At 50.9% G+C, this 25,754-nt stretch overlaps 1 protein-coding gene across 1 annotated transcript in view; it reads left to right on the plus strand.

Annotated features, from left to right (window-relative positions):
• The first annotated feature begins 485 nt into the window (after positions 1-485).
• The window catches only part of CSPG4 (chondroitin sulfate proteoglycan 4), a 34,541-nt gene continuing 9,272 nt past the window's right edge, over positions 486-25,754 (plus strand). Inside the window, exons 1-5 of the mRNA XM_039491982.1 lie at positions 486-649; positions 4,540-8,124; positions 12,372-12,851; positions 13,479-13,655; positions 24,668-24,866. Of these exons, the coding sequence (XP_039347916.1) occupies positions 515-649; positions 4,540-8,124; positions 12,372-12,851; positions 13,479-13,655; positions 24,668-24,866 (4,576 nt within the window). The 5' untranslated portion in view covers positions 486-514. The remainder of the gene's footprint in view (positions 650-4,539; positions 8,125-12,371; positions 12,852-13,478; positions 13,656-24,667; positions 24,867-25,754) is intronic.

Raw genomic sequence — 25,754 nt, forward strand, 5'->3', positions numbered from 1 at the left:
ACTCAGCCCCAGTTGTAATGCAGTTGTGCCAGAGGCCCCAGATGAGATCAGGGCCACAATGTGCTAGGCACCATCGAGACTAGGTACTCTTGGGCCATCCATGCCCCAGAGACCTTACAGTCTAACAGCTAAGGCAGATGAAGGGTGGGAGGGGAAGCAAAGGCAGAAAGCGGTTAAGTGACTTGCCAATGTCACCCAGCAGGGCAGTGACAGAGCAGGAAATAGAATCCAGGTCTCCCGAGTCCCCGTCCAGTAGACCAAACATCCACCCCTTTGACTGGAGAGTGTGTCGCATGTCGCTCACCAGCAACCTCTGGTGGACTGCCTAGGAACACAGCTGATGGTCTACAAAGGGAGCCCCACGGCTAGGTCACAGGGCAGAGGCCCTTCTGCAGGGGAGAGGAGTGGGGTTCTCTTGGCCCCATGCGGTGGTTGAGTCACCTAACAGGAGCCCAGGCCTTGAACCTCTTCTCTTTCCCTCTCAGCCTCTTTCTTTGGAGACGGCTATGTGGAGATGCCCTTGGTGGAGGCGTACAGCACAGTCCAGCTCCACCTGCAGTTTTCAACAAGCCAGCGGAGTGGGCTCCTCTTCCTGGCTGCGGGACAGACTGACTATCTCCTGGTGGAGCTGCGCTCCGGCATCCTGCAGGTCAGCAACACTCTCTCTTCCTTGCAGCATGCATAGCAAGGTTACTGGCCACATTTGGCCTCAGGGTGGGCGGGCAGGTCTCCGCTGACATCAGTGGGGCTGTACCTGCTTACTTTGGGATTTGACCCAGTGTGAGAAGCACGGTGGGGAGGCTGGGATCTTGGGGGAATGGAGGGTTGTGAGTCTGGCAGTGTGATTTGGACAGTAACGCCCACCATGCTGCACGTTTTTAAGGACAGTGTCTTCTCTTTGGATACTAACCAAGGCCACAAAACACCCTGTGAGGCCAGGCTCAGCAGGGATCAGGTCCTGGGACCCTGAACAGGGGAGCAGTGCTACCCCTCCTGGCAGTCAGACCAAGCAGATGTGCCTAAGGCAAAGGACACTGAGCAGGAAGGACAGGACATCCTGCAGGCAGGGGTGGCTCTAGGCATTTTGCCGCCCCACGCACGGCAGGCAGGCTGCCTTCGGCGGCATGCCTGCAGAGGGTCCGCTGGTCCCGCGACTTCAGCGGACCAGCGGACCCTCTGCAGGCACGCCTGCAGGAGGTCCGCCGAAGCCACGGGACCAGCGGACCCTCCGCAAACATGCCACCGAAGGCAGCCTGCCTGCCGCCCTCGGGGCGACCGGCAAAGCGCCCCCCATGGCTTGCCGCCCCAAGCCCGCGCTTGGCGTGCTGGTGCCTGGAGCTGCCCCTGCCTGCAGGGGGAAGCCCCAGAAACAGCAAGCTCAGGAGGGAGTTCTGGCTTTGATAGGAAACTCCAGGCAGGAGGGTGGGTCTTGGACTATTGCCCAGTGTGTCCATGCTATTGAGAGCAGGTTGCACCATCTGTGCTGAGCCCTACAGTTGTTTTTAATTGGCCCTCTGTCACAGAATATCAGGGTTAGAAGGGACGTTAGGAGGTCATCTAGTCCAACCCCCTGCTCAAAGCAGGACCAATCCCCAGACAGATTTTTACCCCAGTTCCCTAAATGGTTCCCTCAAGGATTGAACTCACAACCCTGGGTCTAGCAGGCCAATGCTCTAACCACTGAGCTATCCCTCCCACCCTTCCCCTGGCTGCTAATCAGGAGCTCTGCTAATCGTGGTGAGACAGAGCCTGTAGCATCCCTCCCCAAAGGTGGCTATTTTACCCAGCTCTGAAAGCCCTTAATCCAAGCCCACCTGTCACCTGCCCAGGTAGCAACCGTGAGGATGCCGTGCAAGCATGGCACAAGAGCCTGATGCTAATGCTGCACCTGCTGACAGTCCGGTAGCAGAGTGGGGCAGCTCCAGAAAAGCGACCCGCTGTCCAAATCCAGGACGCCGGTTGGGAAAAGGCCCAGACTGCCGCAGGGGTGAGTGGGGCAGAGAGATGAACCCCCTGTCTGTGTGGTTGTACCAGGGTCTGCCACAAAGAAAGAACAAGAAGGAGTGTCCCCAACACACATTCCCTTCCCCCACACCTCTCTAGGCCCAAGAGAGCCACCAGGGCTGCCCCACGGACTGCAGAGCCTGGCAGGCTGCAGCGCCTGGGAGACGATGGGTTGAGGTTTCTCTAATGGAGGCCATCTGTCAGGAGAGATCCCGCCCGCCTCGTCCCTCAGGTTCCTTCCTCCAACCCTCTACTTAGCCCGGCTCCGAGGTTGCTCTTTGTGGGGACGGCTGAGGAAATCTAGCCTGCTATTTCCCTGGCAGGCAGGGAGAGCAGTGGTTACGAAGCAGAGCCAAGCCAGCCCGTAGGCAATGAGGACATCAGAAAAGAAGAGTCAGCACGTGGCTGGTCTCCTCTGTGTGGGAGGGGGAGGCAGAGCATTGCAGCCAGTAAGGATCTCTGCCCCCACTGCTTGCAAAACGCTGCCCCCATCTGACCTACTCAAGACATGAGCCTAGATGGGAGCTGCTGGTCCAGGCCCAGAGACAGGGTGGGAGCCAAGAGGAGGGAGCCTTTAGAAAAAGCGTCTGGCGCTCAAATTCGATACTGTGGAGGGGCTGGGGGAGTATCTTAGGATGGATAGAAGGGAGGGAAGGACAGACAGACAATCGATTGATCCACAACTCCACCACCCTAGATGAACCATCCCAGCCAGGGGTGCTGGAACAATTTTTATAGTGGGAGTGCTGAAGGCAGAAACCATGTATTTAGTGTTTGTTACTATTTCAAGCCAGGAGGGTGCAGCAGCATCCCCAGAACTCCTAATTCCAGCACCTATAAACCCAGCGATAAATTATTACTCCACCCCAGTTCAGCTCTGCAGGCCAGCACACTAGGGGAGAGGTAGAACCAAACCCCACCCACTTCCTGCCATGCCCCTCTCCCCTATTCCAGGGTGGGAGCCGCAGGTACCTACTCATCCCGGCACACCCAGACGTTTAGTCTAGGCAGCCTGTGCAGAGGCATAAAGGATTTTCTGACTTCTCCTTATGCTCTGGGACAGATGCACAGGCTAAGGGACCCCCAAGCCCTAACTGATGAGCACCAGACACATGCTTAATTACAAGACAGATTGATAGACAGCCCGGTTACAAGCAACAGAGAAATACCTATCGCTGAATTACCTAAACTGTCTACATGTATGTGCACATCCACAGCAACCACCCTCCAAAAGCCAGCACTTGCCAACAGCTATCAACAGCTCCCAAAGGTATTGCCCATTCTAGGTATGGGGGGAACAGATTAGTAATCAGGTCTGTGTCGTATCTGTGCCATATGCTGAGCTTTTTACGTGGCAATCAATCGCCCTGTGCGTTCATGTGCAACAAACTGCATCAATGCAACATTAAGGCAGCATCAGTAAGTTGCCCTGTATTTTCTATTCCTGGTTTTCCTTCTGAAATGTGCTGCTTAATATAGCTCTCAGGGGCGGCTCTAGGATTTGCGCCGCCCCAAGCAGGGTGGCACGCCGCGGGGGGCCCTCTGGCGGTCACCGGTCCCGCAGCTCCCGTGGACCTCCTGCAGACGTGCCTGCGGAGGGTCTGCTGGTCCCGTGGCTCCGGTGGACCTCCCGCAGGCACGCCTGCGAATGCTCCACCGGAGCCGCGGGACCAGCGGACCCTCCGCAGGCACATCTGTGGGAGGTCCAGCGGAGCCGCCTGCCGCCCTCCCGCGGGATGCCGCCCCAAGCGCGCACTTGGCGCGCTGGGGTCTGGAGCCGGCCCTGATAGCTCTACCTATGTCAATGTCTCCAGGATGTGCAAAGAAGCCATGTTAATGTTGCTTTTGAAACCTTGGGCCAAATTCTGTGTTGGCACAAATGGGTGTAGCTCCTTTGAGTTCAATGCAGCTTTGCACTTTAAGAGAAATTGGCCATGGTTGTTTTTGCATTACATAAGTCCTTTTAAAATTTATTTTAATTATGCAACCTTACAATTGCCTTGGCATTATTTTTGCATTCCATTTCCTTCTTTGTTTTTTAACATTAAAGAGATGGGAAGCTCTTTGGGGCAGGGACCTGCTTTTTCTGATGTGTGAGTTTTAGTTGTCTGGCTGGAGACTCATAACATTTTCTGCAATGCTGGGCTCGCAGGACAAGAGCACATCAGCCAATCCCGGAACAGCTATATTTTCATAACAGAAAAAGAAAGAGGTCTGGATCTCCCGGTCCTGTGGAGCTGTGCTTGGTGCAAAACCAGAGGGGAGGGCAGAGCAAGGATATCTTTAAGCCATCTTTAAGCTGTCCTTATCCTAAGGCCAGCCTAAAGCTGGACTGGTCCCCAACATAAATGGGAGCAGACTTAGGGCTGCTGTGACTTGTATCCGGTGGCTCATTGCCCCAAGGGGTTGTCTTGGCAGCTGGAGATCATTGGGGCACAAGGACACCCAGGCCATGCCCTGTGTCCTTGTCCATCCCAGAGAACTTTCGACTTGTCCCAAGGTTCTAACTCCACTTTTCACCCACTCTCATTGCAGGTCAGACTAGAGCTGGGCTCAGAAGAGGTGATGTTCCAGTCTCCAGCACGGCCACGCCTCAATAATCTAGTAACCCATGATGCTGAGCTGTCAGTTGGAGACGGTAGGATGACTCTGACAGTGGATGGCCTCTTTAACACCTCTGTGGAGATCCCAGGTCCCCTACAGCGGCTGGACATTCAGTACGGCCTCTATGTGGGCGGGACAGGGAGTCTGGAGCTGCCATACCTCACTGGGTCCAGCTCTCCATTCAGAGGCTGCCTCCATATGGCGAAGTTCAATGGCCTCGATATTCTCTTTCCATGGGCATCTGATGCTGCCTCTACAATGTTCCACGAGGTTCGAGAGGGGTGCAGCGAGGAGTTCTCTGCCGGGCCAGATGACCCCTTCGGCTTCCTGAGCCCACGCTCTTATATCGCTTTCTCGGGATGGAGCGCGAGGGAAGAAGGGACTATTGAGTTTGTGATCATGACGAGCATCAAGCACGCCCCCCTGATCTACCAGTCGGGGCTGCAGAATGACTTCCTATACCTGGAGATCTATGACGGGCGCCTGAGGGGGGTGGTGGAGAAAGGCAATGGGGCCGTCATCCTGCACAATAACATCTTCATCAGTGATGAGCAGCAGCACTACGTGAAGCTCCATGTGGACATCTACAAGTTTGAGATCCTTGTCGACTACTATGCCTCGAGGACTTCCAACAGGGGCATCCACAGCTACCTCGATCTCCAGGGCAGCCTCTTTGTCGGCGGCATGAATGAAAACGCCTCCCGCAGGCTAAAGGAACGCCGGCTTGCTTTCACTTCAGGGGGCAGCACTGCCAACAGCTCCTTTATCGGCTGCATGGAGGACCTGAGGGTCAACCTGGAGAAGAAGAGCCTGCAAGATGCTCTGGTCACAAAGGACATAACACCCGGCTGCAGGATGCAGGAGCAGTACTCAGATTATGAGGACGCATATGAGCGGGACGAGGCACCCACCACCCCAACTCCTGATGTTTGGCAGGGAGCATTAGGGCCGGTGGTAGAACCATGCCACCTTGACCCCAACCTCCCTCCAGCCTTTGCTAACTTCACCAAATTGCTGCACGTCAGCCCCCTGGTCATAGCTGAAGGAAGCACGGCCTTCCTGGAATGGCAACATACCCAACCTACAATAGACCTAAGCAGCGCAAACATCAGACAGTCTCAAGTCCTCTTTAGTGTCACAAACGAACCCAGGCATGGCCAGCTGGAACTAGACATCCACAGCTCTAGGAGCAGAAGGAAATTCACATTGCTAGACATAGCGAATCGGAAAGTCAAGTATGTTCATGATGGCTCCGAGGGTCCCATGGATCAGCTGATGCTGGAGGTAACCGTCACAACCCGAAGGGGGATTCCTGAGTGTTTATGGCAAGGCCAGACATACCTGCTGCCAATAAAGATCAACCCCATCAATGATGCCCCGCAGGTGATCTTTCCCCACGGAGACCTCATGGTGATTCTGGAGCACACGCGAAAGCATCTAAGCACGGACATCATCCAGGCCCTTGATGACGATACACCCTGTGACAGTTTGAAATTCCAGCTGCTTGGTGGCAAGAGGATGGAAGAAGGTTACGTGGAATATGACTTTAAGCCTGGGGTGCCCACAGAAGAGTTTTCCTGCAGGGACCTGGAAGCGGGCAACGTGGTCTATGTCCACCAGAACGGCCCAGCATTACAGGTCATCTTCCAAGTTAGCGATGGCTTGGTAAGAAGCCCGGTGGCCACTTTAAGAGTCATCGCTATAGAGCCTGACATCCAAGTGCGCAACAACACTGGCCTGTTTGTCGCACAAGGAAGTGCCGTTCCAATTACCACAGCCAACCTCTCCGTGGAGACCAATGCCGTGAAACAAAGAGTGAACATCCTGTATCGCCTCACAGAGCCTCTCTGGTATGGCGAAGTCCAGAAGCAAGGGAGCATGGGAGGGGAGTGGAAGAGAGTTGAGTCCTTCCACCAGCAGGACATTGTGCAAGGGCGCATACAGTACTTCAGCATGGATCCTGAGCACCATCTGGAAGATGTAATGGAGAAGCTGAGGTTCGAGGTCCAAGTTGGCCAGAAGACCTTACCAAACAACACTTTCCTAATCAGGATCAAGAAGGCCACCATCAAGATGAAGACCCTGGTCCCCCTTCAAATGAAGAATAAGCGGCACCAAAACATCACCACCAGGGAAATGGAAGCAGCATTGGAGGATCCAAGCTCTGACCCAGTTTCCTTCTACTACATGATAATCCAGGCACCCAAAAAGGGGAACCTTGAGCTTCTTGGTAGCAGGCTGACAGAGGGCTTTGGATTTACCCAACAGGACCTGCAGAGAAAACACCTAAGCTACAGTGCAACAATCAGAAACTCTGAAGAGACTGAGGATTCCTTCCAGTTCCGTGTCACTGCTGATGCCCAGTATTCCCCCATGTACACCTATATGATAAGCATTGGGGGGGACCCAGATGCACCTGTCCTGACCAATGTCCTTCTATCTGTCCTGGAAGGAGGGCAGGCTATCATCTCCAAGGACCACCTGTTTGTGAGGAGTTTGAATAACATGGACTACCTGTATGAGGTGATTGAAGGGCCGACGCATGGGAAGCTGGTCTGGAGGACACCATCCAACTGGCCTTCCCATGAGAAGGTCATAACAGAGTTCACCAATGAGGACATTCTCCAGGGCAGGCTTCTGTATCAGCATGACAACTCTGAGACCACAGAGGATGATATCCCATTTGTGGCCGTCAAGCAGGACGAGGGTAGTGCTGACTCTGACGCAGAGGAGGTGAGAGGTGTCTTCAGAGTCTCCATCCAGCCCGTCAATGACCACCCACCAGTCCAGGTAGTGAGCAAGGTCTTCAATGTTGTGCGGAATGGGCAGCGCCTGTTGACCACCAGTGACATCGCCTTCACAGACCAGGACTCTGGATTCTCTGACACACAGCTGGTGCTGGTGAGGAAGGACATTCTCTTTGGTAGCATCATTTCCATTGATGACAGGAGCCGCCAGGTGTATCGCTTCACGCAGGATGACTTGAGGAAGAAGAAGATACTCTTTGTCCATTCCGGAGCGGACCGGGGCTGGATACAGCTGCAAGTCTCCGACGGCCTGCACCAAACTGCAGCCCTCCTGGAAGTACAGGCCTCAGACCCCTACATCCAAATTATCAACAACACTGGCTTAGTCATCCACCAAGGAAGCCAAGGGACCATTGACTCCTCCATCCTCAGCCTGGAGACCAACATGGACATAAGGAACGACGAGGAAATCTGGTTCCAGATAACTACCCTGCCAAGGTGGGGGGTAGTGCTGAAAGGGGGCCAGCCAGTGACTTCCTTCTCCCAGAAGGATCTGCTGGCAGGAGAAGTGATCTATCAGCACAACAGCAGCAGGAATGCCAAGGACAAGTTCCAGTTCTCTGTGGAAGCTAACCAGGTGGCTGTGGAAGACGCGCTGGAAATCACTGTGTTCCTGGACACCCATCCTAGTCCCCTGACCATCATCCACCACGAGAAGATACACATCTTCCAAGGAGAACCGGCTGAGATTAAGAAAGAATATTTACTGGTAAGTAACACCTTCTGTGGGCATCTTCCCATGCTTTTATTCACCCTCCCCCCATGTGTCTTCCTGGCTCCAAGACATGGGATAGCAAAATTCTGCTAGCAAATCCTACAGGATCTTCTTGGAATTGAATAGGGGAAAGAGCTTAAAATGGGCATGAATTTTCCCAGCACATCCTTCCTACTGACAGGTTAATAATCTGTGAATGTAGGTGTCTCCCACAGGGAGGATGATGCACGGTGATAATTGCCTTTGGAAAAGGCACATTGGAAAAAATAACCCCAACTATACATACAACATGATGGGGGCTAATTTAGCTACAACGAGTCAGGAAAAAGATCTTGGCGTCATCGTGGATAGTTCTCTGAAGATGTCCACGCAGTGTGCAGAGGCGGTCAAAAAAGCAAACAGGATGTTAGGAATCATTAAAAAGGGGATAGAGAATAAGACTGAGAATATATTATTGCCCTTATATAAATCCATGGTACGCCCACATCTCGAATACTGTGTACAGATGTGGTCTCCTCACCTCAAAAAAGATATTCTAGCACTAGAAAAGGTTCAGAAAAGGGCAACTAAAATGATTAGGGGTTTAGAGAGGGTCCCATACGAGGAAAGATTAAAGAGGCTAGGACTCTTCAGCTTGGAAAAGAGAAGACTAGGGGGACATGATAGAGGTATATAAAATCATGAATGATGTTGAGAAAGTGGATAAGGAAAAGTTATTTACTTATTCCCATAATACAAGAACTAGGGGTCACCAAATGAAATTAATAGGCAGCAGGTTTAAAACAAATAAAAGGAAGTTCTTCTTCACGCAGCGCACAGTCAACTTGTGGAAGTCCTTACCTGAGGAGGTTGTGAAGGCTAGGACTATAACAATGTTTAAAAGGGGACTGGATAAATTCATGGTGGCTAAGTCCATAAATGGCTATTAACCAGGATGGGTAAGAATGGTGTCCCTAGCCTCTGTTCGTCAGAGGATGGAGATGGATGGCAGGAGAGAGATCACTTGATCATTGCCTGTTAGGTTCACTCCCTCTGGGGCACCTGGCATTGGCCACTGTCGGTAGACAGATACTGGGCTAGATGGACCTTTGGTCTGACCCGGTACGGCCTTTCTTATGTTCTTATGCCTTGCACAAGACACATCAGCCCTGAAAACAACAGAGGGCTGGAGTTACTGTGCTCTGCGGGGCTCCCAAAGAGAGGTGCATGGAATACTTATCCCTTAAACTGCGGTTTTACTGTGAAGAATGATCCAGTACTTTTGCCTTGTGGGATTCTGGGGTTATCCTCACTCACCAATTTCCAGATCAAAGTTTCTCATTCTGCATGTAAAAAGATGGGGTGGTGGAGGTTGGGTGTGGATACAGTTCTAACTGCCCAGCCCTGCAAATACCCCCTGGGATCTGGGAGTCAGACTGAGTCCGTACCATCTTGTGCATCAGCACTGCTAATGAAGATCCTATAGTCCAAATTCTGCTAAACCTGTGCAATCCTGTTGTCTGAGGTTATGTCCTCAACAGGTCTCGGTGGGTCGGCACAGGTGTCACTGAGATAATGGTGTTGCACAGGTGGATCTGGGGGCACAATTGGCCCTGGAGAGCCTCAATTACTGCTGATGTGTGAGAAGGGGAGAGGCCCACTTGGCTCTCAGATCTCAGGGGAGTTTGCAAGGCTGGCTACTAACAGATCCCATCTTTGTAGCTGCACTCTGCATAAATCTGATCTGGGGGTCAGGAGACACAGTGAGCATGGAACCCCACCATGCCATCTTTACAGAGCTACTTCTCAGGTTAGAGCCACGCTGCAAACAAGGAGCCTGAAGAACCAGCCCCACTGAATACAATATTCTCCATTGCCCTGCTCCTTGCACGGCCATTCCCATAGTGCCCAGTGGGTGTACAATGATACTTACTCAGGGTATGTCTACACTACCAGATTAGTTCAATTTAACTTAATTCGAATTTGTGGAATCGACCTTACTAATTCGACTTTGTGAGTCCACACTAACGGGGCAAGCGTCGACATTGGAAGCAGTGCACTGTGGGAAGCTATCCCACAGTTCCCGCAGTCCCCGCTGCCCATTTGAATTCTGGGATTTCCCCACAATGCATGCTGGGGGGAAAAATGTGTCGAGGGTGGTCTTGGGTAACTGTCATCATTCAACGTGCTTTCGGACGTCTCAAGGGGAGATGGAGGAGCTTACTGACTCGCTCGGATCTCAGCGAAACCAATATCCCCATTGTTATTGCAGCTTGCTGTGTGCTCCACAATCTCTGTGAGAGCAAGGGGGAGACCTTGATGGCAGGATGGGAGGTTGAGGCAAATCGCCTGGCTGCTGATTACGCTCAGCCAGACAGCCGTGCAATTTGAAGAGCCCAGCGGGAAGCGCTGTGCATCCAGGAGGCTTTGAAAGCTAGGTTCCTCAGGGAGCAGGGTAACCTGTGACTGTTCAGTTTCTTTACAGAGAAGCTGAACCTGCCCCTGCTTCAGTTACTGTTGACATTCTTCTGTGGTTACATATCCCGTTCACCACGTTTCCCCCCTTCCAACACTCGTTTAAAAATAAAGTTAATGGAACATTGTTAATTAACAACGTTTTCTTTATTAATGAATTCGCGTTAAAGGGTTGAAACAGGGATGCAGACTGTGGTGGGTAGGGTGTGCAGTGATGTTAACACCGCTTCTACACTCGAGGAATGATAGGCTCCTGCTCCTAGAGCGGTCTGCAGTGCCAGACTGGTTGTTTCAACGGAGCCTGCCATCCCTCCTTTTTGGGACTCTGTGTGCGGGGGCTACATGACCTTGTGGCAGAGGAGGACGGTTACAAATTCCCCTGCTGCGTGGCTCTGTGGTCCGGGACAAGGACCGCTGCATAAGTTCTGTAACCGCCCTCCCATGCCACAAAGTCACGTACCCACCACCCACACAGAACATGGAAAACACCTCCCAGACCGACCAGGGTGCCTACTGACTGCACTGTGTGTGTGACCTGCTGTTGATCCTGCCCCCGTGTCTGTACCCTGGTAAAGGTGACTGCCCTATGCAATTAACAACCCCCTTCCCCCCCCTTCACAGACGGTCTTCTGTAGAAAAACTTGACGGAAATAGTAATTAACAGCAAACTACTTTTAATAATCAACTACACAATTAGGGGATGAAACTGGGATTGGGGCTTCGGTGAGCCAGGAAGGGAAGGACTTCTCAACATTTAGGGAATGAGAGCCTTCTTGTATTTGTGCACTCTGCAGGGGTACAGTGACAGTTTTCACGGCCCCTGTCGCCCCTCCTTCTTGTTACTTTGGGTGAGGGGGGTTTGGGACTTTGTGGCGGGGGAGGGCGGTTGCAGATACAGTGCAGGGGGGCTCTGTCCTCCTGCCTGCGGTCCTGCAGAACATCCACAAGGTGCAGGAGCGTGTCAAATTTTCCCTGGGCATTTCCTGTGTGGCTGGTCAGAACATCCAAGCTCGGACTGCTGTCCAGAGTGTCAACAGAATGGTGCACTGTGGGATAGCTCCCGGAGCTACTAAGGTCGATTTCCGTCCACACATAGCCTAATTCGACATAGCCATGTCGAATTTAGCGCTACTCCCCTCGTCGGGGAGGAGTACAGAATTCGAACTAAAGAGCCCTCTAGGTCGAACTAATTAGCTTCCTGGTGTGGACGGGTGCACGGTTAAGTCGAATTAACGCTGCTAAATTCGACATAAACTCCTAGTGTAGACCAGGCCTCAGAGTGGTAGCCTGTGACACCCCTTAGAAGCAGCAAAGAATCCTGTGGCACCTTATAGACTAACAGATGTTTTGCAGCATGAGCTTTCGTGGGTGAATACCCACTTCTTCGGATGCAAGCAGTGGAAATTTCCAGGGGCAGGTGTGTATATATAAGCAAGCAAGAAGCAGGCTAGAGATAACGAGGTTAGATCAATCAGGGAGGATGGGGCCCTGTTCCAGCAGCTGAGGTGTGAAAACCCCTTGTCACTGGTGGAAATGAACCAGGCACTAGGCAACAGAGTCCAGGCCCATGGTATTCAGTAGAATGGACTAGGCCTCACTCTCATCTGCTCTGTAAACCATTCCCACTTTAACCCCTTTGGGCACAGCCAGGAACTTTTGTCCTGCTGAGAGTCGGGCTCCCTGTGTGAATCGGGGAGGAGTCACACCTTGCTCCCACCAGAAAGAATGAAGTGCCTCTGGATGGAATTGATCAGGCCTTGCCAACTCTCTCTCTCTCACGGACACAGGTAGTCCACGAGGACATTCCTCCTCAGGAGATTATCTACTTGGTGACCAGTCCCCCACGCTTAGGATCCCTGATGATGGTTTACCACAGCGGCACCTCCGACGACCCTCCCATCTTGAACCCCATTCAGTCCTTTACCCAGGAGGACATCAATGAAAGCCAAGTGCTCTACCTGCACTCTGGGCCTGACGTGCAGAGCGACCAGTTCACCGTGGACGTCACGGCTAGTGGGGCAGAGACCCTGGAGGGGATTTTGGTGGACCTGGAAGTCCTTCCCTTTTCAGTCCCCCTAGACATCCACAACATCACAGTGACTGAAGGGAGCTCCATAACCCTCTCCACGGACATCCTGACCATCCCCAGCGCCTATTTCACAGCCCTGAATGTGGAGTTCATGGTTCCCGAGCCCCCGAGACACGGCATCATCCAGAACATGGTCAGACCTGAAGAGGGCAATCTGCACTTCTTCACCTGGACTGAGGTATGGAGCCGACCTCTCCAGAGGCTGATTGATATGTCTAGACAGGCTTTGTGCCAAGTTAAAACCCAGGAGCTTGATCCTGATCCCCCAGTGCTGGAACTCCACAGATCCCAGTGGAGTTACTCCTCATTTACACCTGTGCAAAGCAAGATCAGAATCAGGCCCCAGGGATACCAAAGGTTAGGAAGCTGAACAGACAAAGCAGCTGAGGGGATCCACGTTTCTTTCATGTTCAGAGATCAAGGTGCACAGAGGGTCACCTCCTGCCTTTGGTCCCTGCACAGATCTTCCCCCAGTGTCAGGGGATGGGGGGGTTGTGCACACAGCCAGGTCTGTGGGATGGGATCATCCCGGATGGACAACTTAGACCAGGAGGCCTATGTGAGGCCTATCACCATAGTCCTCCTCCCACAGCTCCCCATGGCAGCTCAGATGACCCACTCCCTGTATGGCTCCACTCGAGCCTGCTCTGATGAGCACAGGCCTTGTGCTACCCCTGCTGTAGTTCCACTGGCCTTGGCATCCCTCCACAAGGGAGTGGTTAGGCCCACCCTCACGGTGGCTTCCCGGGGGAGCCTGCTAGTGGGTGAGCCCCTCCCAGACTCCTCAGACCTTCATTGCCCACAGGTGGAGCAGCAGCTCATCCAGTACGTTCACGACGGCAGCGAGTCCCTGGCCGATAGCTTCACCATCGTGGCCAACGCCTCCGAGGTCAACCGGCAGAGCCATCCCAAGGCCGTCTCCATCACTGTCGTGCCACTCAATGACAAGGGGCCCACAATCACCATCAATGCCGGGCTGCAGGTAACCTCCCCTGCCAGGACACACAGCTCCATGACCTCTGCTCCTGTGACCCAAGCTGCCAGCCATACAACCTCCAGGGCAGCATCTCCTGCCCCCTCAGAGCAATAACGTGCATCTCCTCCCTCCCCTCTGCAACCCATTAGACCCCAAGGGGGAATCAGACCCAGAAGGAATCTGCCCCCATCGCCTTACCCCCCACTACTGTTTGCCCTTTCCTTGCCCTTTCCTCCTGACCAGTGGGATTGTCTCCCACTGCCCTACTCTGCCCCAGCACTGCTCCTGCCCCACCCCCAGAATACAGAGCCCCCCCATTCCCACTAAAGAGAATTCCCTCCTGGCTGCTGCAGCCCCATACAGCCTAGGTCTGTCGCTGTGTCCTGTGTCCCAATGCTTGCCAAGGTGCCAATGCAGGAAGGGGAAACATCCAGTCTGGAGATGCATCGCAGCTGATCCATGCCATACCCTGTCACACACAGCCCTCACCAGGCCTGTGCAACCCCCCGTCCTGCTTGCCCAGCTCTGAGTCCAATCCCCAGCCATCCTCCAACTCAGCCCAGGGAAGAGAGTCACTTTTGGGTGACCTGACCTTGCACTTGGGATGGGGGAGCCAGGTTTCACTCTGCCCTTCTGCTCCTCTGCAAACGACATCTTGGCCGATTTCCCTACTGCTCAGGGTGGGGGACAGAGGATGAGCCATTGCAGCAGCAGGGCAGGAACAGCAGGTAGCACAGCACACAGCTTATTGCTGCCCACGGGTGACCCAGGGAGCGGGCAATGCACCCTGCATTCATGCTGGCTCCCTAAGCCTTTCGGGGCATGTCAGCCTAACTCAGGGGGAAAGGGGCAAGCCACTGCTGAAGACCCTGTGACTCCATCTGGGCCTGCATGCTGAGTGCACACTGCTGGCTTACCTGGGTGGGGATGGGGACTGGGCCAGGACAGCGTTAGGAGTGTGACATGCTCTGCCCCAGCGGGTTTGAGCAGAGAAAGGAGAAGGCAGCTTGGTGCTGCCGGAATCCCTCCTGCATGCATAAGATAGGTGTGCATCCGAGGCTTCCCTTTGTACAGATTAGGGGTGACCAGCAATCATGCCCTGGGCCTGGGTTTGCTGATGCTGGTGCATGCCACTGATCCACTGGCTGACCACCTCAAAGATTTGCTAAGACATGTGGAGCAGCATGTGTTAGCATATTAGACCCTGCTCCCAAGGACCTGGGTGAAAACCAAATCAACTGATATTATCATGTATAATAATGATGTATTTTAGTCCCTACGGAAGGTTGCAGGTCCGGACTGATGGGCACCAGCAGAGCTGGGTGGGGTACAGGGCTGGAATCACCGGGGCGCTGCAGGTCAGGATTGAGGTGCATAGGTAGAACTGTGTGTGGGGATCACAGGGCTGGAATCACAGGGGCCTGCAGATCCAGATCAAGATGATCCACAGAACGGGGCTGCAGGAAGCTTGCCCAGCACCTGTTCTCGTGGCTATCAGCCACTCGCTTTCACAAGTCAAATGCCAGCTCAGGTGTCAGGAGAGAAGGAAAACTATAAAACAAAAAGACTCCCTGGTAGTTAAGGAAAGTTGTGGGTCTCGGTTCCAGCTGCTAAGGAGTTGGCTGCCAGCAGTGCCAGGGCAAAGCAAAGTGTGGGGAAGCAAAAAGCAGTTGAACTGAGGCAGTTGCGCTACTTGTGCAGTTTTTCCACTGACCTTTGACCTGGATGCTTTTATGAGAGAAAAAAAACTGCTCCTTGGATGGTAAATGAACTCAGTCAAATCTTACATCTGTTTTTCCATCTTCTGCCTTGCAATGCCACTGGTGAACACAAGATGGGAGCATTGCCCACTCTGCAGCCTTTGATTCTGTAAAGGGTTGGCCTGTGTGACTCACTTCCATGGTGATTTTATATTGACTCCTTAAGGTCAGACATCATGATCATCTAATGGAGGCCCCGCCCCAGTTTCACTCCTGTGCTGATAGGGCACTGACCTAGTATCTGGGCCAGGGCTCAGCGCCACTGCAGCCTTTGTGCCTGGAAAGCCCCAGCCCCCAACTGAGGGTACTTCCTGCTCCTGACTGCTGGCATCAGCACTATTGACACATACCTTTCGGAGCCAGCCCCCGGTAAACTCTGCCCTCAGCAGATCAATCCCCCGAGGGCAAACGAGACTCTGCAGTAGTGGAATTCCCTCCCTTGGGGAAAAATGGGGCATGATGTCATTTGGGAAGCAGGGTTTCCAGTGATTAGAGTGGGGGGCGGAGTTCCGGACTTCTGGGTTCTGTTCTCCATTCTGCCATTAACTTGCTCTTTGCCCCTGGGCTAGTCTGTGCCTCTGTCTCTAACCAGGGTTATGACGCTGGCTCGCCCTGTTAAGCACAATCATACCCAGTATTATGAGCACAAAGTACTGCAATAAGAGCCCAGCACAGTCACAGGAACATTATCCTGCTGGTAGTGTCACTGGATACAGTGGGGCGAGTTCAGTGATACCAAGTCCCCAGGGAAGCACCTGCTTTAACATCAAGCCAAGTCAGGCTCCTGCGGGCTCCCTGCGAATGGTAGCTGAGCTCGGAGAGCTCCCAGCCTGGCCCAACAAAGGAGAGAAAGAGCCAGTCCCTGGCCCTAATGCAAGGAAGCGGCCCTCGCACTATTCATCAACAGCACAAGGGTTAATTTAACAACATTTGTTTCTGTTCCTATAACTTGGGGCTGGATTCACAGAGGGGCTGAGCACCCCCGACTCCAGCTGAAGTCACGGGAGCTGCAGGTGAAAAGCAAAACTCAGGGAGAAGCGAGTGTGCATGCCTGGCCAGAGAAGGGGGTAGGAGCCAGGACTCCTGGGCTCCAGGACCAACTTTGCCGCTGACTTGCTGTGTGACTTGGGGAAAATTGCTTCACCTCTCTGTCTGCCTTTGTATTTTGTGTACAATAATAACTACCTAGCTGTTGTCTAGCACATTTCATCAGCAGATCTCGGGGCACTTCACAAAGGAGGGCAGTAACAGTAGCTCCATTGTACAGATGGGGAAATTGAGGCACAGAGCAGGGCTGTGACTTGCTCGAGGTCACCCAGCAGGCCAGCAGCTGAGCAGGGACTAGAAGCCAGGTCTCCTGAGTCCCCACCCAGCGCTCTGCACGCTAGGCCACACAAAGGATCGTGGGGCTCAGTTAGGGGCTGGCGAGCTGCATGGCTGGTGGGAGCAGGAAAGCGTTCTGCACCCCAAGGAGGGGTTTGAACCACCTGTGGCAAGCTTTATGGTAAAGGAAAATGGTGAATGTAAAGACAGCCCTGCACCTTTAAGGCCAAACTCAAACCACACAGGGTTTCACTCTGCCAGAGCCTGAGGTAAAGAAACATATCCGGGGCAGCTGAAGCCAAGCACCATCCTCAGCTCCAGCCCTTGCCCCAGCTAGAGTCCCTGACTCAGCACCCAGCTCCCCACAGACATCCCTCTAATAGTGCCTTGGGGAGAACTTAATTTATTCCCCAGAGCTGGCCTGGGCCTGCTACCCAGGAAACCCCTGTGCTCCAGACACAGGCAACTGCGGGTGCTTCCTCTAATCACAGAGCATTTTAATCCCTTTTCTGCCAAGCTCACAGCAGCACCTCCCCTCCCCATCACAGGTGCTACAGTCCAGGAGTATTATAATTGCCTGGTTAATGCTCTGGATCCCATTCAACCTGCCCCTCTGACACAGCACAGAAGCCGCGCTCTCTAACGGGAACATGGGCAGAGCCCTGCACTCCAGCCACGAGAAAGGACCAGCCACCTCATCCACCTGTTCTTGCTCCGCTGAGACGCTGCTGCCTTGCCAACTCTCAAAGGATGCGCTCAGAGCTGGGGAGGGCAAACACCCATTCACAAGTGCCCCTGCACTTGCTGCATTGGAAGAAACCCAAGCAGAGAGCTAGCAGGGCATCATTGGCGGGACAGCAGGGCCATTGTGTCTGCTGCTTTGCAAGAGTGGGATGCGGGAGTGGGGGGGAGCCTCAGCTGTTGGCTTATTATTATTACCCAGTCCATTACAGTGCATTCCCGCAATACCAAGCTGCCTTCACATGTACATATGCATCCCTCCAGGGCGTGCTGCTAAAAACATAGCCCAGAAATAAACCCAGCTTTGTTACAGAGCCAAGGGCCCTTCAGCACTTCCATTAGGATAACCGCCCTTCCCCTAAGGACGCTGGGTTCATGCCGACACGCTGACTAGCCCCACTTGTGTCAGCTCAGGGAGGGATTGTTTCCAGAGGGGCTTCAACAAATCAATCTGCCCTGGTGTTTTAAAGCGGTAGACATTTAAAAAAAAAATCAAACATCAGAAAGGATGGCTGCATGCCTATTTCTGTGCTGTTAAAACAAATCACTTTGCTGTTTAAAGGGACCCTAGCCGGGTCAATTTAGGTCTAGGATTTAGGTTGTACAAAACTTAACATTGATAGGAAGGACTGCAAGATTCAGTTACATCACATGAAGGCACATAACTAAATACTGACTAATTTTATAAGTGCTGTGTACAAATGCTAGAAAGTCTAAATAAAAAGATAGGTAAACTTGAGTGTCTGGAATTAAACGAGTATATTGATATAATAGGCATCACAGAGGGGGAGTGGCACTGTATGTGAAAGAAAGCATAGAGTCAAATATAGTTAAAATCTTAAAGGAATCACACAGTACCATAGAATCTCTATGGATAGAAATTCAATGCTTGAATAATAAGAGTAGGAATATATGACCGACCACCTGACCAGGATGGTGACAGTGATTGTGAAATGCTGAGGGAGATTAGAGAGGCTACAAAACCAGAAAACCCAATTATAATGGGGAATTTCGACTATCCCCGTATTGACTGGGTACATGTCACCTCTGGATGGGTTGCAGAGATAAAATTTCTAGATACCATTAATGACTGCTTCTTGGAGCTGCTAGTCCTGGAACCCACCAGGGGAGAGGCAATTCTCGATTTAGTCCTAAGTGGTGCACAGGATCTGGTCCAAGAGGTGAATATAGTCGAACTGTTCAGTAATAGCAATAATAATGTAATTAAATTTAACAACCTTGAAGGGCGAAAAATACCAAAGAAACCCACTGCCGTAGCATTTAGCTTCCAAAAGGGGAAATAAACAAAGAAGAGGAGGCTAGTTAACTAGAAATTAAAAGTAACAGTCACAAGAGTGAAATGCCTGCAAGCTGCATGGAAATGTTTTAAAAACACCATAACACAGACTCAAATTATATGTATACCACAAATTAAAAAAAAACAGTAAGAGGATCACAAAAATGCCACCGAGGCTAAACAACAGAGTAAAAGAGGTGGTTAGAGACAAAAAGGCATCTTTTAAAAATTATAACTCAAATTCTCCTGAGGAAAATAGAAAGGAGCATAAACTCTGGCAAGTCAAGTGTAAAAGTATAATTAGGAAGGCCCAAAAAGAATTTGAAGAGCATCTAGCAAAAGACAGAAAAACTAACAGCAAAAAAAAATTTAAGTACATCAGAATCAGGAAGCTGGCCAAACAATCAGTGGGGCCACTGGACAATCAAGGTACTAAAGAAGCCTTCAAAGAAGACAAGGCCGTTGCGGAGAAGCTAAATGGATTCTTTGCATCGGTCTTCATTGTAGAAGATGTGAGGGAGATTCCCACACCTGAGACATTCTTTTTAGGTGACAAATCTGAGGAACTGTCCCAGATTCAGGTGTTAGTAGAGGAGGTTTTGGAACAAATTGATAAATGAAACAGTAATAAGTCACCAGGACCAGATGGTATTCACCTAAGAGTTCTGAAGGAATTCAAATATGAAATTATAGAACTCCTAACTGTGGTCTGAGACCTATCACTCAAATCAGCCTCTGTATCAAAGGACTGGAGAATAGCTAATATAACAACAATTTTTTTAAAGGGCTCCAGGCGCTCCAATGGCAATTACAGGTTGGTAATTTGTTGAAACTATTATAAAAAGCAGAATTATCGGACACCTAGATGAACACAATATGTTGGGAAAGAGTCAACATGGGTTTTGTAAAGAGAAATCATGCCTCACCAATCTATTGGAATTCTATGAGAGTGTCAACAAGCGTGTGATTCAGTTGATATAGCGTACCTGAACTTTCAGAAAGCCTTTGACAAGATCCCTCACCAAAGACTCTTAAGCAAAGTAAGCTGTCATGGGATAACAGGGAAGGTCTTCTCATGGATGAGTAACTGGTTAAAAAATAGGAAACAAAGGATAGGAATAAATGGTCAGTTTTCACAGTGGAGAGAGGTAAATAGCGGGGTTCCCTGTCGATTTGTACTTGGACCAGTGCTGTTCAACAGATTCATAAATGATCTGGAAAACGGGGTAAAGAGTGAGGTGGCAAACTTTGCAGACAATACAAAATTACCCAAGACAGTTAAGTCCAAAAGCTGACTGCAAAGAGTTACAAAAGGATCTCACAGAACAAGAAAACAGCAGATGAAATTCAATGTTGATAAATGCAAAGTAAGGCACATTGGAAAACACAATTCCAAATATACATACAAAATGATGGGATCTAAATTAGCTGTTACCACTCAAAAAAGAGATCTTGGCGTCACTGTGGCTAGTTCTCTGAAAACCTCTGCTCAATGTGCAGCGGCAGTCAAAAAAGCTAACAATGTTAGGAACCGTTAGGAAAGGGATAGATAAGAGAGAAAATATCATAATGCCACTACATAAATCCATGATCTGCCCACACCTTGAATACTGCATGCAGTTCTGGTTGTCCCATCTCAAAAAAGATGTACTAGAATTGGAAAAAGTACAGAGAAGGGCAACAAAAATTATTAGGGGGATTGAATGGCTTCCATATGAGGAGAGATTACAAAGACTGGGACTGTTCATCTTAGAAATTAGACGACTAAGCGAGGATATGAAAGAGGTCTATAAAAGTAGGAATGGTATCGAGAAAGTGAACACATAACACAAGAACTAGGGGTCATCCAATGAAATTAATAGGCAGCAGGTTTAAAACAAACAAAAGGAAGTATTTCTTCACACAACACACAGTGAACCTGTGGAACTCATTGCCAGGGGATGTTGTGAAGGGTGCAGCCAAACGTATCACTGGGTTAAAACAAGAATTCCTGGAGTATCGGTCCATCAATGGCTATTAGTCAGGATGGTCAGGGACGCAACCCCATGCTCTGGCTAAACCTCTGACTGCCAGAAGCTGGGACTGGACAACAGGGGATGGACACTTGATAAATAGCCCTGTTCTGTTCATTCCCTCTGAAGCACCTGGCATTGGCCACAGTCAGAAGAGAGGGTACTGGGCTAGATGGACCATTGGTCTGACCCAGTATGGCCATTCTGTTGTTCTTATGAAAGTCAAGGCAGCCCGCAGACTGCTCTAACCTCTTCCAGAGGCCAAAGCAACCCCCCCGGCATAGGGAATACACAAAGCCATTCTACTTCATTGTCTGCTCTGAACTCAGCTCATCCACAGGCACTGTTTGGCTCCCTGGTGTTTAAGCCATCCTGTGATTGCAACCTTGCAGCCCCTGTGGCCCAAAAGCAAAACTAACTAGAAACACAAGTGAAACTGACCGGCCACAAGGCAAACACAAAAAGATTGGGGTTTATTCGGATGTTCAGCCCCTTTAAAAGAAGCGTTTTCATTGATAAATCACAGAAAGGAATTAGTACATGGGCTGAAATTTCATAACAGCAACACCTTCCCATTAGTGAGTCCAAGTCAGGGTAAAGCATTCCTGGAGTTCATCTCTAAACTACACCCGGTGCTCACAGAGAACACAGGCGACACAAAGTCTGACCGGATATAATAAGACGAGTAAGTAAGAATAGAAACCAAGTGCAAAGCTTTAATAATTCAGAGGGGATGTGGAATATAATTAAGCACTTCAGTGACTGCGGAGCAGGCTGTCTGTAACAAACCCCGAAGAGTAAAGGCCCAAGACATTCCATTAGTCATTCCTGCTATTCAGGAAGCATTGTCTACCGAGCTGCAGTTCTTTCCATTAGTCTGTGATGGGGAATAATGCTTTTCAATGGGGCAGAAATAAATTACAACGAGTTATTGGCTTAGGAAATGTGCCACCGCTGCACATGTTCAGAACCGCACATTTTAGCCCCAGCCAGTGTGAATTCTGGATGATGCTGAACCCACTATAAAATTTACTTGCCATTAAAAATCCTCCAAAAGACCTTATTTCCTCATTAGGCCACAGGTACCTGGCAGAGGGAATGCAAAAGCTCTTGAATGCAACTCAGATGTATGCAGAGCCCTCAGCTATTTATTCCCACCCTCAGGGACTGTTAGATCCCAGACACAAATTAAACAGCAGCTTCTGCTCGGATAGCTTTGACTCTAAAGGGGACGCTCTGAAACAGGCATGTTTCCCCACAATCCTGGCTTGTATTTAGAGAGCATCTTCCACCCAAGACTCCAGAGCTATGGGCCCAACCCTGGGAATCCTCACAGAACTGCCATTGACTTCACTGGTTGCTTCATGGTGGATGGCTTGTGGGACCGAGCCGTTCATGTCATATAGTGTATCTGTGCTTAGGAGATGCCCTCAAATAATAACCACCCAGGGGAGCTGGATTAAGCCCTTTGTGACCACAATTTTACAGTACAGTTTTTAGTAATTGCCGTCATTTAGGGCCTGATCCAGAACTCCCTTGGAGAGTTTTCAGGATTAGGCTCTCAGGCCCAGAATCTCAAAGTGTTTCCATGCCTAGGAGAGTTGGGCACTGAAATACCTTTGACGATCTGGGCCTTATCTCCACCATGCAAGCTGCAGGGAGATATAGCACATTTAATAGAAGCTGCAGCTTCTCAACAGATATATGGCATCATAGGGATCCCTTCATCTGTGAAATGCAGCCACCTCTGGGGTGTCATGTAGCCTACAGCCCACACTGCATAAGATTTTAGGGCAGGGAGTGGAGAATCAAGTAAGTCAGTAAAACACAATGGGTACTCGCTCCCTTGCCAAATGACCACAGGTATTCAGGAGCTTGCTTTTATGTCTTGGACTAGCTTGTCCTCCTGTCCCCTGGAAGAGGAGGCTGGGACGGGGAACTGGCAGAGTTGTGTGCCCAAGACACCAGTCCAGAATTGGAGGTTTCCAAGAATGTTCTTCATTTAGAACTTTCTCCATAGCAACTGGCAACATCCTGTCCCTGCAATAGGAAGAGAACCAGCTACACCCAATCAGACGATGGAAAGCTTTCAACTGAAGGGTTTGGTGAGCACATAAAACTGCCCGAGTCGAGATCAAGTGCCTGGAACCCAGAGCTGAAAGGGTGATTTTATTGTAGTGTCTGCTGGGAGCTAACATTCCAGCTGAGGCTGCAGTGTGTAAGGATTGGGTGTGCCCTGTTCTAATACACGGAGCCGCTCAAAGGCCAAAGAGTGTCTGGGCCTGACTTCCTGCTGTGAGTAGCCCTGCCCAGCCCAGCATGACAGAGCCCACACAGCATCATGCTGAAAACAATTCCACGCTCTCTGCCTGGCCTCATTTTCCAACTGTTTTGTAGACATGGGGGCTGAGCCACAATAGCCAAAATCAGAACCTCCAGCCTGGTCTCTGTGGATGGTTCTGGATCATTTCTAAAGTGGCATTGGCTCAAATCCCACAGTCCTCCAGGGAGCCAAGCTCCCACTGATTTTTATGGGAATTTGACCCCATTTAAGACCAAAAGAATTTGGCTCATCACAGACAATAAATATCTGGCTGTAAAATTTAATTTACCAGTTATTTAAGGCAGTAGAAAGTCTCCCAGCCAAATCCATCCCCCAGTGTAACTTTGCCCCAGCAGGGGCAAATGGTGCTGCAGCATCTCCTCCCCATGGGAGTCCAGGGACCAGTGGCCACACCCAGCAGTTATCAGTCTAACAGGGAAGACATTCCAAATGCTTTGCAAATTCCATGCAGTTTGCGTGATCTGTTGCTCATGCCCCTCTTGCAGTGTGACCTGGGGCAAGCTGCTTCCCCACACACACACACTTTGTCTGTCTTGTCTATGTAGACTGAAAGCTCTTTGGGGCAGAGATTGTCTGCACAGCACCTAGCACAACAGGGCCCTCATCTTAGATGAGGCTTCCGGATGCTAGTGTAATCTAAATAATAGTAATAGCCCATTACCCTGAGAAAGGTTTCTCCCAGACAGTTACAACTTGCTGCCATGGCTTTACAGAAAGCACAGCTAGTTTACATTTCGTTCCACAAGGGTTTGTTGGCACAGTTTATGGCCTCATTAGATAGGGATGGTAGGATTGGAAGCTTTTCAGTTAGAGACTGTAGCACAAGCAAAATGAGACAATAATATGGAAAGGAGAACTGGCCAAGTGGGGTTACGTGGAGAGAGCTCAAAACCAGTGACCCAGTTGAAAGCACCGTGGTAAAATCTGCATGAGATTCCAAGACACAAAGCCTGTTAGAAATGTGGGTCAGAGGACGTTGGTGGAGAGAATGAATTCTCACTCACCAGCCTCCAAACCTTCTGTGGAGATTCATTAAGCCACATGTGCGCCCTGTGAGGTGAGTGAGTATCATTAGCCTTACTTCACAGAAGTGGAAACTGAGGCTCAGAGAGGTGATGTGACTTGACCAAGGAAGCATGGTGAGTTAGTGGCAGAGAACCCCAGATTCATGCCCTCCACTTGCTGTTCTAACCAAGAAACGATGCTGTCCTGGTAATACAATTGGCTTTATGGCTGTGAGCACCTGGCTTCCCAGCTTGTGCTGTGAAACATCAGTTCCAAACAGCTGGGCTCCAGTCACAGGGTGGCATGGTGTTTGTGAAAGCACCAGATTATCTGCATATTCCCCCCTCTGTGTACACTCATGTGACTAGTCCAGCTGCTGTCAGTGAGGCTGTGTGTGAAGGGGTGGGGGAAAGATTGGTTTGGGCCCCCAGCTGGCTATGAAATTAGCTCTCCAAAGGCACTGGTGGAATCTCTCCACCTCTTTGGGAAACTGTGTCAAGTTCACGCTTGGCTGATTGCTCAGCATTTTCCCCCAGATGCAGGAAGGTACCACCGCAGAGATCACTCCCGATATCCTGAGAAGTGAGGATGAGGACTCCCCTCCAGAGGAAGTGGTTTATTCCATCAGGCCCCCGGCCAATGGGAAGGTTGTGCTGAGGTCGTCTCCTAGCAACGGGATCCTGCAGTTCACTCAGGCTCAGATAAATAGTGGGCTTGTTCAGTTTGTGCATGAAGGTAGGTAGCAGACAGGTGGAAGCAGGACATTCCCGGGCCTGGTGGTCAGGGTGCTGAGGGGCCTGTTGTGGATCAATGCGGGGAGAGCTGTGTGTTTAGGAAAACTAACTCTGGCCAGTCAAATACCCCAACACGGCACTGCCCAGCCCATAAACACTAGTGTACAGCCCACAGCTGGGAAGAACCCCCTGTCCTGGGGCAAGAAGAGACTGCAGTCTCCCAGGCAGATCCTGCTGCCACTAGCCCCATTGTAAACGCAGAGTAATCCCCTCAGCTTCAATTTACACCAATCCTGCAAGTTCATTCAACTCAAGGTTGGCTTTCCCCTGATGTGTAAGTCACCCAGCACCCGGCCCTCCCCCACAATTAACCTGTGTTGTGATGTACTGAGCTCAGGCATTGTGTCCGGCAGCATGGCACTTACGGCAAGGGCTCAGTCTTCCTGTCACTTCATAAGAGAGGCTGCTGGGAGAGCCACCTCCCCACGTGATTCCTGAACCCCTCACTGCTTGGCTGTCCTCTTGTTTTATTCTGATGACCGCCAGGAAGGGCACCAATCACGGACAGCCTAGTGACACAAGGGGACTCTACAATGGAGCCCAGCCCTCAGACCTGACCTGGTGTGAGCTGAGGCAATTCAGCTTCCATGCTTACTCATTCCTGAGTTGGGCTAGTTCCCACCCACCCCCACACACACACACGCACATCCCCCCAATACACAAGTCACCAGTGGACCCCAGCCCAGTGCTGAGCTGGGGAGATTCAGTTTTCCTGAACAAGGCTTCCCAAGTCACTAGTGCACCCCAACATTTGCTAGTGAGGAATTTAGTCTCCATGTTCATTCCTTCACAAGCTTTGCTACGCTGTTCCACCAGCGTCTCTCACCCT

This window comes from Mauremys reevesii, linkage group 10 (assembly GCF_016161935.1).
Source record: "Mauremys reevesii isolate NIE-2019 linkage group 10, ASM1616193v1, whole genome shotgun sequence".
NCBI lineage: Eukaryota > Metazoa > Chordata > Testudines > Geoemydidae > Mauremys > Mauremys reevesii.